The sequence below is a fragment of the Carex rostrata genome, chromosome 2 (assembly GCF_964058835.1).
Source record: "Carex rostrata chromosome 2, lpCarRost1.2, whole genome shotgun sequence".
Lineage (NCBI taxonomy): Eukaryota > Viridiplantae > Streptophyta > Magnoliopsida > Poales > Cyperaceae > Carex > Carex rostrata.
In genome coordinates, this window is record NC_135919.1 from 7,551,907 (window position 1) to 7,567,429 (window position 15,523).

At 33.6% G+C, this 15,523-nt stretch overlaps 1 protein-coding gene across 4 annotated transcripts; it reads right to left on the reverse strand.

Annotated features, from left to right (window-relative positions):
* Positions 1 to 8,016: 8,016 nt before the first annotated feature.
* On the reverse strand, positions 8,017 to 15,025 carry ARI2 (RING/U-box superfamily protein). Of its 4 annotated transcripts, none has more exons than XM_078321671.1 (9): positions 14,681 to 15,025; positions 14,259 to 14,291; positions 12,456 to 12,723; positions 11,741 to 12,221; positions 11,134 to 11,506; positions 10,464 to 10,642; positions 10,008 to 10,201; positions 9,360 to 9,398; positions 8,445 to 8,918 (listed from the first exon to the last, which is right to left on the reverse strand). In XM_078321671.1, the coding sequence occupies exons 1-9, from the start codon at positions 14,831 to 14,833 to the stop codon at positions 8,764 to 8,766; spliced, it is 1,875 nt and encodes a 624-aa protein (XP_078177797.1). In that variant the 5' UTR covers positions 14,834 to 15,025; the 3' UTR covers positions 8,445 to 8,763. The 4 variants fall into 4 exon arrangements, with proteins under 4 accessions (XP_078177816.1, XP_078177797.1, XP_078177813.1 ...); XM_078321687.1 differs by having other exon boundaries at positions 9,360 to 9,393; positions 14,681 to 14,954; XM_078321690.1 differs by lacking the exons at positions 8,445 to 8,918; positions 9,360 to 9,398 and adding an exon at positions 8,017 to 8,377 and having other exon boundaries at positions 14,681 to 14,954.
* Positions 15,026 to 15,523: the final 498 nt, after the last annotated feature.

The window sequence follows — 15,523 nt, forward strand, 5'->3', positions numbered from 1 at the left end:
TTCTGGAGGGCCTGGTACGTACCAGTTTCAAGTCGATTTAAATGGTACAAAAAAGGTCAAGTTATTGGAATAACATACGCTGCTCATTTACATCCCATGTCAAGCATATTCAATTCAATTCAAGGCCAAGGCCTGCGTACGGTACGTAGCAAATAGCAATAGAAGCAACCATGTTACCCAAAAAAACAAAATTAACAACTATAAATAGACCGGAATTTTTTTTTATAAACCATAATTAAGAAAAAGATTTTTATCAAACCAACATGATTACCTTTTTTTTACAAAAAACATAAGAACTGAAATGTCATTTCGGTCCCAAAATTTTTTTTTTTTTTGGGGGACCAAAATGACAATTCGGTCTCATCTATTTTTACAATTTTTCAACGTATTTTTTTCTCAAAATCTGTGAAAACGGATGAGACTGAAATGACCATTTGGTCCCAAAAAAAAAAAGGACAATGACATCTCAGTTCTTATAATTTTTGTAAAAAAACTAAGCAATCAAGTTGGTTTGATAAAATTTATATTTTTATTTATGATTTCTAAAAAAGATTCTATAGTCCGTTTAAAATTTTAAGATTTGAAACTCGACCTTTTTTTTTTTTTTTTATTAAGAAATTGACGTATACACATTTTTTTTTTCAAACGAGTTATATGCATTAAAACTGAAAATCAGTCCTTAATCTGATGGCAAAGACAATATTTTTTTAAAAAGAAATGTGAAGGTCAAGCTTTATATTTTATTGATCAAGACACCAGTGTTATCAGTTTTTACAAAAGTTATTTACAGATTTGAAATAGAAAGAAAGCAAAAAACAAATAAAATTTGAAACTAGTAATACATTTGTAAGCTAGAAGATCTAATGTACATCAAACCAGCTTCAATATTCTTGCAGTATCTCTCTTGCAAGGATGGTTGGTATTTTTTTTCTCCTCTCTAAATATTCTCGTACATCTTTCCCTCCATATCACAAAAGACATTACTATTTACATTATTCTGAGTTGCTAAAAGACAATATTTTTCGTATGAGAGATTATATATTATTATTATTATTATTATTATTATTATTATTATTTCTCTAAAGCTTAGCCGAATCTGCGAAGTTGTGAGAAAAGCTCAAACTCTCGACATTTGAATAGTCACAGTCTTAGAGCATTTTCTCTTAATCAACCGTGCTCGAACTCTCGTGAGAGAGGCTTCAAAATCTGAATGGAATGTTCGTTATGAATATTAAAATTTGAAATGCTAAACAATTATATAGTATGTTCCAATCGACATTTTTGGTCTGCAAATGTTTAAGTTGGAGTTTGAAAGAGATTACCCAAATCATTTTCAATATTCCAACAAGGGTGAAGTCACAGTTTTGGAGAATTTATTTTTTCAAGAGCAATTTTTTGAAGCAATATTGTAATAATTTTTAGTGATTGATATTCAAAACTTTTCTTTTTGAAGAAGAGTCAACTGGTTAGTGGCTCCTGTAAGTTATCTAAATGACTTAAAAAAGGTTTGAATTTAATTTTAATACAAATTATGAGATTCACTAAATTTAATTATCTTGAAGTTAATTTTGAAAAGTTGACATAATTTTTCTAAATTAATGTTAAATTTTTTTCTGAAAAATAGGAAAAAAATATTTATAAACATGTTGTTGGACTTATAAATTGGTTTGTGTAATAGTTTATTGCGATTGACCATCAATCAAATATAGTTATAATATATGGAATTACAAGTTTTGAATAATTTGATTAATGTTAAATTTGTATCAAATCTCACAATCATTCATCTACATCATGTAAATATAATATAGATCGCATTTTATTGATTACCCTAATAAAAACTTGAAATTACATATTCCCCCACTAAAATTCATAATATCATATTTACCCTTTTAAATTTTAGAACTCACAAATTTTCTATTAAAACTCATTTTAAATTTACAGAAACCAATTTTACCCTTTATATGAGATGGGCTATGGTGCATTGCAATGCATGAACCCCCTTATGCATTGCACTATAATCATGGATTTAAAGTCCAAACGACCGATCCGAACCATTAGATGTTTAATCCATATAGAAATGTGCTTGGAGACCAAATTTTACATTTTTTGGAATTTTTTTACTATTTATTAAGCATTTTTTAAAATTGCTGTTTTGCTGTGAACAGTAAAAACAGTAAAATTTTCTAGACCATCAGATCAGCGACTTTCAAAATTGCTTAATAAATAGTAAAAAAATTCCAAAAAATGTAAAATTTGGTCCCCAAGCACATATTAATATGAAGAACAAGATGAACGGTTCGAATTGGTCGTTTGGACTTTAAATCCATGATTTAGAGTGCAATGCATAAAAGGGTTCATGCATTGCAATGCACCATAGCCCATCTCTATTAAAATATATAAAACATATAGTTTGTTTGAGAAATATATTTAGCCTTTTAATTAGTCAATTTCCGAAGATAAATATTTTGTTTCTCTACCTACAACACATATAGGTTATATGCGTCACAACTGAGAAAATGAATCATTTATCATCACAATCAATCAATTAGAAGGCTGTACATCTCTTAATCAATTAGTAATTAAAGGGCAACATATATTTTATAAATCTAAAATGTGTTTTATTAAAGACAATAGATTGGATAAATTTGTGTGTTTTTTAAAGGTATAAATAAAATTTTCCCTTAAAATTAACAATTATTTTGATAATTATCAAAATGGTCACATAATATAATGTTAATGGATTCGGATCCTAAAAGAGATTTAGAAACTTTTTCCATTAATACAATAAAATTCTTGAAGCAGCTCGGAAATGCAACATTAAATGATTAATTAATTGCTCCCGCACGGAGATAACAACGACACAAATTAATGGGTTGTTCATTGTGTTTGTCACAGAATCGTTTTGCATAAATAGAATTGGCACTGTATAGCTTGGCTGCATGCCATAACCGAAACTATGATAGCTGATGCACATGCCATGTATAAATTATAATTGACCTCCTCTGTTATAAATTAATACGGATCCAAATGCGGTAAATCTGAATATGACTCTTAATTATTATAATTTAATTTAATATGAATGAATATTTGACATGAAGAGTATACATATAATTAAAGACTATAGTTGTCCCTTAACAAAAAGATAAATAGTAAAATTTTACATATTTTTACAATAATAATCCATTACAATTAGGGGTGCACAAAAAGCTCGTAGCTCGTGATTCGATTGAGTTCGATTTGGAAAAAAATATTCAGTTTGGGACAAATTAAACCGGTTTGGTTCTGAAACGAATCAAATCCAGTTCGGTTTGAAATTTGTTCGAATCAAACTCGAACTGAGTCTGACTCAGTTCGAAACTCTTCTTTTCAGTTCAAAATCCTACTTCAATTTCGAACCAGTTCAGTTCAAAATTGGTTCGAACTCGAACTAAGTTAAGTTCGATTTGATTCAATTCATTTGCAGCCCTGATTACAATTACAAGAATAATTAAGTAGAAAATATAATATTCATAAAATGCTTAAACAACTAGAGCTGTCTTGCTCTGTTACTGGAGTCCGTATACTCTAAAGTAATCCAATTTTTGAATTTTGATCTGGACCGTCCGATGAGAAATTCAGGTTAATTCGGCCTGTGATGGAACGCACAAGTCCCCTTTAATACTCGTGTTAGAGCAGCTTGGACAGTCCAGATCAAACGCAAAAAATCGTGTTACTTTAGGGGATCGAATTCCTGTTAGCATAGTAATAATATACGGGTATAATTCGTGTTTTATTCATTTTTGTATGTTTTCGAACCGTACTCCGAATGTAACACAAAAAAACGTATTACACATTTTATTTGCAAATAAAATGTGAATCATGAATTATTCGCGAGAAAAACGCGATTTTTTTGAGATTTTTTTTTTTTTTTTGCTTTCTTGTTGTACCGAATGATTTTCGAATTATACCCGAATCACAAATTTTTAACCTTCCTGAACCGAATCCGAAGTATTTGTTTGTCCCTATACCCGTTACTGGACCCACCTTAACATATTGCAATGCAAAAATCATGCCTTTACAAAACTTTGGAAGAAAAAATGAAGATGGCAAATAAGTGCTGTTGTTATATCAACTCTGACAAGATCCGGCTGGAAGCAAGGACCAAGTTCTAAATCCTGATCCTCTGTGAACTCACTCACTTCACATAATGCAGCGAGTCATTGAGCTTTTATGATCTATATAAAGTTATAAACTAATTTTGTAGATAGAATTTATGGCATTTCTTATAATTTTTTTTTTTTTTGCCATTGCATATCAAGTATGGAATCACAGATGGAGCAATAGCACAGTTGGCTCAGAAAAAAGATTCTAAAACTGTATTTGAGTTCCTCTCACGACTTCACAGTTTCTGTATTTTGCCGTGTAGAAAAACTCCCAGCCTTGTTAAAATAATTACAAAATCTATTTAAATTATAGGGGGTTTGTTTTGAGATTCGTGTTATGTTAAAACAAATGATGCATATCTAATTCTACACGGTAGGGTACCACACTGGATCTGAACTCTAGAACTACAAGGGGACTCCTGTACAGTTGTACTGTTTGAATCAATTGGGTATGATTGTATGATCAAAGCGCTATGATTAGAAGGTCAGAAATTCAGAACAGTTGTCTATAAGAGATTAAGAGTATTTGTAATTGTGTTTAATTAATTAACAACTTTGGAATAATAAATTAATGAATGACTGACAAACATGCTCGAGGTTTCATGTGCTCGTCTCCCATGGAAAACCCCACACACACAGTAGGTGAAGTCTTTGAGAAGTAGGAAAAATAAAATAATATTATTGATTTTACAAATGCCCCCTTATGATATTGCAATTTACAATATTTGGTGCCCAAACATACTAACTCGTTTGAATTTTTTTAAAAACCATAAATAAAAAATAATAATTTATCAAGCCAACTTGATTGCTTTGGTTTTTACAAAAATCATAAGAATCGAAATGTCGTTTCGGTCCAAATTTTTTTTTTCCGAGACTGAGATGCTATTTCGGTCCGAACCGTTTTCACAAATTTCAATCAAAAAATGTTCGGACCGAAATGACATTTTGGTTTTTTTATAGTTTTTGTAAAAACTAAAGCAATCAAATTAGTTTGATAATTTTTTATTTATTTATGGTTTCTAAAAAATTTTCAATTCATTGATAGGTTATCCAACTGGAAATTAATTAAATTCAATTTGCTTTGGCAATTGGGCTTAAGTAGCTTCTCTATATATCTAGAGTTGTGTCTTATGTTAGCAAGGTCAAACGGCTCCAAGACCTATACATTGTTTGTGCTGCATCACCTTAATTTTATTATATTTGAATTTCAAAATAATACAACTGAAAGAGTTTGAAAGCAAATTGTCCTTTGTTTCGCACAATAAAAAAAGTAGCATTGTACTGAATTAGGATGAACAGTTCACTAAAGAATTCCATTGAATTTTACATTTTTTGTGAATTTTTTTACTATTAATTATTTCATAAAACCATTGTTTTTATACCATTGAATTTTTGTACCTATCTTAATAAATAGTAAAAAAATTTAAAAAAAATGTAAAATTTGATCTGCAAGCAAATTTTAATATATCTATCATGTTAAACGGTTTAGATTGACTGTTTGAACTTTAAAAATGTAGGATGTAATTCGATATCACAAAAAAAATGTGTAAGTAGATCTCTCTCTTATATAAGGTAAAAAAAATTAAATATTATTTACAAATGAATGAACCAAAAATTATTTCTGAACATTTAGTCATTAATAAAAGAGAAAAGTTTACAGACTTTAGATTCTGTGGTTGCATCTTGGTGGTTTCGCCAACCAACTTTGTGCAACCCAAATGATGAAATTATGTTAAGATTCTGTTAATTCAGTCTTCCTAGGACCTAGGTGCATGTCTGATACTAATTGGCCATTAAATGCTGACTTATTTATTTCATTTTCATTTGGTAAAATCGAGAAAGACAATATGAAACAAGTCAAAATCCAGTAGGACTTGCACTGCATGTCTGCATCTGAATCCATGCTATTGGATTCTTCTAGACCACCAAGCTACTGTTGCTTCTTTCACTTGGAAGTTGGAGCTATCATATATATATATATATATATATATATTTTTTTTTTATTAACGGTACGGATTGAAATGAGTATTGTCATTCTAGGAAAACGCCATTGTACCATGTCAATTTTTTTTTTTTTTTTTATAAGAAAAAATAAGAGGAGAACTAAAGATTGTTCTTAAGTTCACCGAGCCCTTCAAGTTTAAAACCTGTCAAATTGGTTTTAAATGACGAATTCGAACCGTTGAAATCTGCCTACCTTACGAGTGATGCGTCTATATGTGAAAATTTTAAACATTTGAATTAATTTAATATAAAGTCAATCGGTCAAAATTAGAAGGTTAATAAATTAATTTTAATATATTCATTTTTTGGATTTTTTTTTTTGACCATTTGACTTTATAATATAGCAAAGCTGCAATTTTACAAGAATGAACCACTTAACAACAAAAATCTAGTACGTTTGAATGACACATGAATAGCGCTAATTCAAGAATAGCTGCTATTATTGACGAGCTATTCTCAACACAACACGTTTGGATGAAAAAAAATGCTATTCTTAACAAAGGAATAGCTCGGGTTAGCTGCTATTCCGCTATTTCTATAAAATGTTGGGTTAGCGGCTATTCCGAATCCAAAAATAGCTGCTATTCTGAGCTATTCCTTGATTCATCCAAACGCACCTAAATATTTAGTCACAATAATCAGTTTTGATATTGTTGCTAAGGTACGACAAATTACGTATTTAAAAATCAATTGAATGACCTCTTATCAATATTTAAAGTTCAAAGAAAGAACCTTGTCATGGGGTTACATCTTGATGGTAACATGATGATTTATGGAGTACAAGAATATTTTTTTATTAACATGATGTATGGAGTTGAAAGAAAGAACCTTGTCATGGGGTTGCTTGGTGGTTCGCCAACCAACTTTGTTCAGTTTCTCTGTTAAATTCTGATTCATGGAGTACAAGAATGTTTTATGGCGATTGTTAATGTTAAACGATCTAATTCACAAATTCACCAAAAATATAAAGGGGTAGCTCAAAAAGTAAAAAAAAAAAACTGAAAAGCTGCCAGAGCCACCTCGTTGTGTATTGTCATGTTAAAAAATATGCATTTTGACCCCAGCATTTAACCAGTTGCTACTAATATATTTCTAATTATTAGCATCTAAATTCTAGAGAAAATTAAGAGTTGACATCTAATTCACTGTGGAAACTGTTTGCGACCCCGCATCCTCTGCATTAACGCACAGTTTTGAGTTTAACTCAGAAACGTTCCATCAGGATCTAATGTACAAATCCCCTTTAAGATTCTTGCTGGTAAAGGGTGCGGTAAAGCATAGGATATGAATTCCCTGTTGGCAACATGATTTAAGCTTTCAGATGAGATGATGCGGAAATCATAGAATTCGAGTAACATCGGATTATTAAAAAATTTAGTGTTTATCGATATCTGGGCCAGGCCCAGGCCCAAGAGTAAGGTCTCCCATTCCATTCATGTATTTCAAATTTACGTAAGAAAAAAAAAAGGAACAAAGGATGGAAGCAAGGGTTTGAAAAATAGAGTTGTAACAATTATTGGGGAAACATAAAATATTTTGATGAACATCTAAACCCAAGTTTTGTAATATTCCGAAGAGATGAAACTTAAGCTGCTAATTCCATGAAATATTAATCGGCATAGCTTAATCTCGATTTTCTCTATAGTTGTTAATGATTTATAACTAAAGCAGACTAATTGATTATCTATTACAGTAGATGAATTTTTAAGCGTGTAGAATTATTATCTCTTGATCGGATATAACACATTAGACTTCAAAGTACTTTTTCGTGCACGCATCACATGTAGACGAAGGGTTAAGACTAGTACGGGGGTTTTGAAAATTGGGTTTCAAAACTTGGAACTTGAATGCAACAGGTGGCAAAATACGAGACCAGAAGAAGAAATGTTCTATAGCAACAAATGATATAGCTTTTCCTTGGAACTAAAGTACTAAACCATACTTGGATATATTTTCATCTAACATTACCATATTTCTATGTATTTTTTATAAACTAATCAAAAGGAAGGAAACAGGGAAAGTCTAGCACTCTAGCTAGTATATAGTATAATAATATATTGTAGAGCGAATTAATCGCTTTCATCACGAGCTCCAAATGTCGCTGGATGTGCCTAAATGAGTCATTTTGGACACTATAACTATAGTCGAGCTGTTAGTGCAATTTAGTGTCAATCAAACCCTTGGTGCAAAGTCATCTAGCCAGTCAGCGTTCCTCTTTCCTCTTAATAATCCTACAAATTACCAGAAACTCAGTCACACGTTAACAAAAGAGTTAGTTTACTGCATGTTTTTTCATCCTGCACCCATCCAACAATTATCCACAAAATTGGATGGGTTTTAACATACACTAGTTAGAACAAAAAGTTCTCATAATAATAATATACAGACCTGAGAAGGTTTTCATAAAACAGAGCAAATAAAGAGATATATAGTAGAGCTATCAATTTCCTCTGCCTATCATTTTTTTTTAACTATTCAAGCACAGCAAATTGAGAAGCACCAAAAAATTCCATGAAATTTGTGAAAATGGGGGATGCCTTTGTCTCTTCTTGTTGTTGTTGTTCTTTTGTTAATAAAATGATTGATCTGTACAGTTGCAACAGTGCCAATCAATCAATCATGTGGGGGATACATTGAGATCAAAAGTACGGGCCCCGGCAGCAGTGGTAGCAGAATCCACTGCCGATCTCTCTCTCTTACGAGACGAGCAACCGCTATCGTCAGAACTAGACAATCCATGGTGAACAGGTCGTTTTCCCAGTGAAGAGGACCCTATTATTTTTCAATTATTTCCAAATTTCCATTCATTATCTTACATTAATAAATAAATAAGAAGGTTTTCTAAATCTAAAAACCTAGACATTACATTCCTACTTGAGCACTTAAACCGCCCAATTGAATCAAGTTTTGGACAGCATTTGCTGTTTTTTTTGCAAAAGAACTACTCAAAACTTGAAACGATTATTGCAACCAATTATGTTATAACTCACAAATGACGTGTATGCATATTAGCTCCAGTACATAAAAAATGCATTTTGTCTTCATTTGCTAAAGTTTAGATAATGAAACATTTGGACAAATTAGGACTAGGCTGTGAAGTGCTTTTCATGATATATACTTCTAATTATATTTTGTCCTATACTCTCTAGGGAAAAAAAAAATCTATCCACTTCCTCAGCTAATTATTTGCTAAGAACTACGCAAATTCCTAACCTCGTAAAACTTTTTGCTCCGACCATATGAAGTACTGCACTACATGATTATACAAATATAAAGAACTTGAAGCAAAAAACCCGCAAACTAAAAATCAATACATGGCAAGACTAATACCTTCTCTATACCATACAACCAACCCGAGCAACAATAATATTATAGTAATGCATGCCAATCGTATGGACCCAGGGGTGGATCTAAAGCCAAGCCAGAGGATGCTTGGCCATCCCCGTGATTTTAAATTTTTTAATCATGTGTATTGAATTTTAATTAATTATTTTTTTGAACTTTTTATATAGTTCATCCCCCCTCATAAGATGCTAAAAATGTGTGCTTGTAGCCTAGTCGTTAGAAGTCCACTTCATAGTTGTGAAGACTTGGGCTCAAATCCCAATGGCCACCTATTATGCATTTTATCTCCCACCCCCCCACCCCCCCCACCCCCCCCCCCCCCCCCCCCCCCCCCCAAATGCCCCAAAAAAGAAAATCTAAATTTTTAAGTTCCGCCCCTGTGTGGACCACAGATATTTTTCTTCGATTGCAGGTGTTACATGAACATTGCATAGAACATAACTATTTGCAATAACATCAAAAGTAATAGTTGAATTGAAGGGGCCAAAAAAAGAAAAGAAACAGTAGTACACGCACCAGCTGCATGAAGGTCTGAATCAGAGCGAAGGCAACTCTCAGTCTGGCTTCCCTTACTGGTAAGCACGCTCTTATCAGACACATCCCAACGGATAGAAAGCTCGGCCGCCTTCTCTAGACCTCTAGATTTGTACGGGGCTATGCTGTGTGTGGAGCGTAGCGGGTACAAGAGCTCATTCTCTATGCATTGATACCTGCATTTATTTGACGTCAGACGCCGATGTAGGCAGTTATGACAAATAGACCCCTGAACTTTAAAATATCTAGGGTATTTTAGTCATATATAGACCAAGAGATAACTGCGTTAAGTGCAATTAAAGTTTGGGCCGTAAGTCACACGATGAATGTTCCAGGGATGAATGTCAAAGTTTTGAGGTTCTGTCACTACTTTAGTTTTAAAGGGACCGGGAAGGCATTGACCTACAAATTTAAATAATACAAGTACAGAACAAATACATCTTCTTGCATAGACCGTCGACAATAGCAGAAGTGTTGATAACCCTTCCCATGGTCTCAATGATTTTTTCATCAGATATGTCCTGGAAATTTGTTTCCAGGTCCCCGGAAAGTTTCTCTATATTGAATTCCAGCTGTTGCTGCTGCTCCTCAAATAAATTCTGCCTCAACTCCCTCTCCTGCCAAACAGAAAAACAGATAGCTAAAGTTAAACAAATAAACAAGAGTGAGGTTATGGTATGGTAATATGCATATTACAGACCGACCCGTTCTATGGACCCATATCTCTATTTTCAAAGTTCAAACAGTTGATCCAAACCATTAACCATGATCTCCATATGAAAATGTGTACGGAGACCAATTTTTAGAATTTTTTATTAATTTTTTTAGATAGATAGAAAATCACTACTTTCGGATGGTCCAGACATTTTATATCAAGTGATTTTTCTACCTATCTAAAATAATAATAAAAAACTTCTAAAAAAATTAAATTTGGTCTGCAAGTAGATTTTCATATGCAAATCATGTTTGAGTGATTCAGATCGACTGTTTGGACTTCAAAAATGAATATATGAGTTCATAGTACGGACTGATCTGTAATATGCATATTACCATAGTCTCACTTGATAAACAGTATATTAAAAATAAGACAAGAAAAAATGGAAGATACCATGGGGCTCATCTCATCCTTGAAGATTTCATCACTGAACATGTAATAAGCAAATGGGTATGAATAAGAGAGGACACGTCTAGACCTAAATAAACGAACAAGTCCATTTGTGACCCAAGAGTAGTCCTTTATTTTGCTTGAGTCCTTGTTCTCTGACGCAGCGATCTTAGCCTGGATCGTCTCCTTGAGAGTTGCTTCCTGCTTCATTGAGTCAATGTGTGCCTTGTAACGATTGTGGTAATGCATGTACCGGTACAGGTTCTTCCTCGCATCCTCTGTGCGCTTTGTCTGGTCCTCCGTAAACCGGCCACAGCTGTGTCCACTTATGGTTGACCATGTATGCTCCCGGCCAGTGGCCGCACCACACAACCAGCTACAATAGGTCAATTTAAGTGAATCATGTCATAATTTGTTTTTTTCTTTTAACTCCAATTTTTTGGTCTAAAATAGTTATTTAAATAGCAAAACAGTTGAAAATATAAGCAATTATTTTATATTAAATTTCAAATAAAAAAAAATATAAATATAAAAATAAGCACCTATAAAAAAATATAAATATAAAATAAGCAAGTTTAAAATCAACAAGAGACTTGGAAATTGAACATACCAGAATGCCTGGCCACAGATACAAACCACCAGATTACAACCGCCATTCTTATCAACTGGCTTATGGCATTTGGGGCACGGTTTTGTATTAACTGTGATCCAGTTAACCGTTTCCGACTCATCCCTACACTTCTTCATCCAAAGGTCCCACATCAGGCATGAGCATGGCGAGTGTGCCTCTCGTAAGCAAGCAAAGCAAAACTGCATCCCGCAGGTACACTCGACCTCACATATCGCATCTCCTTTTACTCGAATGGCGTTGCCACAGTTAGGTACGCTGGGGCACCATTTGACTGTGTTGTTGTCCTCTATGTAAGACTCGAGGAGGTACCGATCGAATTTCTCTGCCAGATCAGGGTGGTCAATGCTGACCAGGGCTCTGACGACAGACTCATCACATATGGTATTGCATTTGGGGGCCATGCACTTGATCCGCCGACTCAAACCTTCGTTAATTTTTACTATGAAATGTCCTGTCCAACCTGTGAAAAAATGAGTGACACATTTAAATTTTCTTTTCATAGAATAGTTTATGACAAAAAATTTAGGCATGGGAGTTCGGCAGCTTATAAACAGGTGTATTGTTTAAAAAAACACACACACACACATGGCCTGGTACCTGACATAATAGGGCCTGATTGCCACAGGATGCTATGTATATGGTATCTTTAATGTTTATTTTGGACATAGTTTGAAACAGAAGAAAAAGAACATACAGTCATTGCAAAATCGGTGGCCACAATCCATCTCGGTCGATGCATGCTCACATACTTCTTCAAAACAAATGATGCAAGTCACTATGCCGGTTGAAGATATATTGCTTTTATGAAGGGTTACACCGGCCTCGGAAAAGAACCTATCCCGCCCTTTTTGGTCGAGGAGTTCAAATATCCGCTCCACATCCCACCTATAGTGCATCAGAAGTGTTCTCGCATGGTGCTCCTTTACCGCTAGCACATCCATCACCTTTCTCAAATCCTCTCTCTAAATAATTTCACAATAAGGAGTTATTAAGGTATATTTTGTATTCTGTGAGTTATAAAAGTTGAGTCCTATATACTTTCAAGTTTCAACTATCTAACTGACATGTAACAAAAGTGATTCTAGGAAGTCCGATTGATTCAATTTAAAGTCTGAGTTGAAACTTATTACAAATTTAGTCAAGTTGACTGACTCGCAAACTCAAAGGGTGTCCGAATGAATTTCAATTTCTAACCAGATCTTCTATGATTAACGGGGAAATAAAATATTGTGCTAGATGGGGATGCCTATTTGTAACCAAAAGTTAGCTTCACCCGGGGGTTAATTAGTCAAGTACTCCAAGGAATTTTCCCTCCTGTTTTATTTATTTTGTTCAACTCTGAATTGATGCAATAAAATTTTCATTGTCAACTTCGAACCCGCATTGAGTCTAAGATTAGTAGGGGTTCAAATATAGACCAACAATGAGTCCAATTTTAAGATCTCTTGTAACTCCGCCTGTCCCAAGACAGGAAAAAGGACGGTTGTGATAGGCATGGCGAGCCAACGTAAAATACAGCCTCTTTATGGAAATGAAACCCTCATAGACTCCGGTTGGGTTTCATTTCTAGCCTACCCAACTTGTTTGGGACTAAAAGCTTTGTTGTTGTTGAACCAGATCTCTTGTGATTAAGACATAATGGATTTGAGGTAGATTGATGCACATTGAACAAGGGAAAAATGGTTTAACATTCACTACCTAGGCAAAAATAAAAAATAGATTAATGGTATAGTCCATCTTATGCATGCATTTGGAATTTTCTAATTATCAGAAATACTTCAGCTCTGCAATGATTTTGCATGTTACAAACTAGGGGTGCACAAAAAGCTCATGACTCGAAACTCAGTTCTTAATCAATTCGGATTCAGCTCACTATAACTCGAGTTAAAACTGACTCAGTTGATTTATGAGTCGAATCTAAGTTACCCCCAACTCGGTTGGACTCATCACACCTAACCCTAATTCATATATTTCCAATTTTTGAACTCCCAAAACCTTATACCTGCTTTTCACATTGCCGCGTGAAACTTTTAAAAAAAATCAAAGAAGTGACTAAACCTAATCCCCATTCCCCACTTTGTGTCCGCCTCGCTACGTCGGCCCAGCCTCTGCCCTCCGGCATCTCAAGCTCCCAACCTCCTCTTTATTAGACTTTGTACTGTTTTGTTAGACTTTATTGGTTTGGTAATTTTTAATTATATACTGTTTTGATATTTTCGTAATTTATAATTATGTATTGGTCATTATCTCATTATGTATTGCCTTTAATTGTGTATTATTTTGGTAAAATATGTAATATTTTTTTTTGTTAGAATTAAATTAGACTGTCCCACTATGTACTACATTACGAGTCATGAGTCGTTTCGACTCGAGTTGTTTGCGAGATGATTCCAAATCGGAGTTTTTGATTCGGAACTGGATTAGCGATTCGGACTCAACTCGCTCATGATCAGCCCTATTACAAACTATTTCAACCACTAAAATGGGACAGAATTACCTGAGCGGCTAAGAGAGACTCTTTGGTGATAACCTGAAACAATTCAAACAATATTTGTTAGTTAAGTCTCCAATTTGAAAAACACAAACTCAATAAGATGTGTAGAAATCAATTTCATATAATATTTGGTCACAGTTTGAGCAAAACTTGCAACATACCCAAAGTATTTGTAAACCCTAATCTTGACAAAAAAAAAAGTAATAAAATCAGGCTAGAGCAAGCATAGAAAAAGCCCCCATTAGCAAATTTTACCTCACAACAAAAACAAACTTCATTAATACCGAAAATTACAACATTGATCCGAAATTCCAAAATTGAATTAGAAAAGAACAAATTTCTCACGGAACGAACCCTACAAACGCATCCTTCCCAAGTTTAATCTCCTTGAGGGTGAGAGAGAGAGAGAAATTTAGTACAATTACCGAGGATTCAGACCAGCGACACTCCTCTATAAGATCATCTTCTAACCCGTGAAGAACATCCTCTTCTACAGCATCCTCCTCTTGATCGCTCAAATAGTAATCCTCCTCCTCCTCTAGATCGCTCGACGACGCGTAATCATCATCAAGCGCCATTGCGATCGCCCCCTTCACAACTCAAAAGGAAGAAAGAAACCCTAGCGCGCGCGATTCGACGAGGGATTTGCGCGGATTGCTACTCTCTGTTGTTTGGTGGCGTTATGATTTGGAAGGGGGTAGGAGGAAGGAATGAATTTGTGAAGAGAGTATTTACTGAGAAAGATATAAATGAGGAAAGCCTACAAGCAAAGGAAATAAGAAATAAGGTACCTTGCTATCAGATATTCAGATGTATACAAACTGTATTATGATACTGCAAATCTATTAGATAAACTCTAAAAATATTAATCATTTCTCGTCACATATGAAGTAAAAGAAAATTTGACAATATATTCCGTGCATTTGCAATTCAATTTTTCACTTTCTAACAATTTTGAAAATTACATAAAATGTGATAAAGATAAAACAATTTGTCGACAATTATATTCTAATCAAAATAAATTAAATTGCATACTGAAAATCCAATAGAAAAATAAAAATGAAAAATTCGAATTTTCTACACACATAATTTTGAGAAACTATGATTTCTTATTATGACATAAATTTATAAAGCTTGTAAAGAGATCTACCTCAGTTACTGGGCATAGCCGGAATTGTGAGAGCTGCTTCGTAATTTTTTTTATTTATCCGACTTCATTTTAAATTTAATTTCAATGGAAGCATAAATATATCCAAATCTAAGTTAGG

Bases quoted from the DNA above. Each gene is read 5' to 3' on its own strand.
- ARI2 (XM_078321671.1), bottom strand. From the start codon at position 14,833: ATGGCGCTTGATGATGATTACGCGTCGTCGAGCGATCTAGAGGAGGAG. The intron at 12,724-14,258 runs GTAATTCTGTCC...GAAATTATTTAG, and splicing joins AGTCTCTCTTAGCCGCTCAG to AGAGAGGATTTGAGAAAGGT. The intron at 12,222-12,455 runs GTATGTTCTTTT...ATTTTTTCACAG, and splicing joins CCACCGATTTTGCAATGACT to GTTGGACAGGACATTTCATA.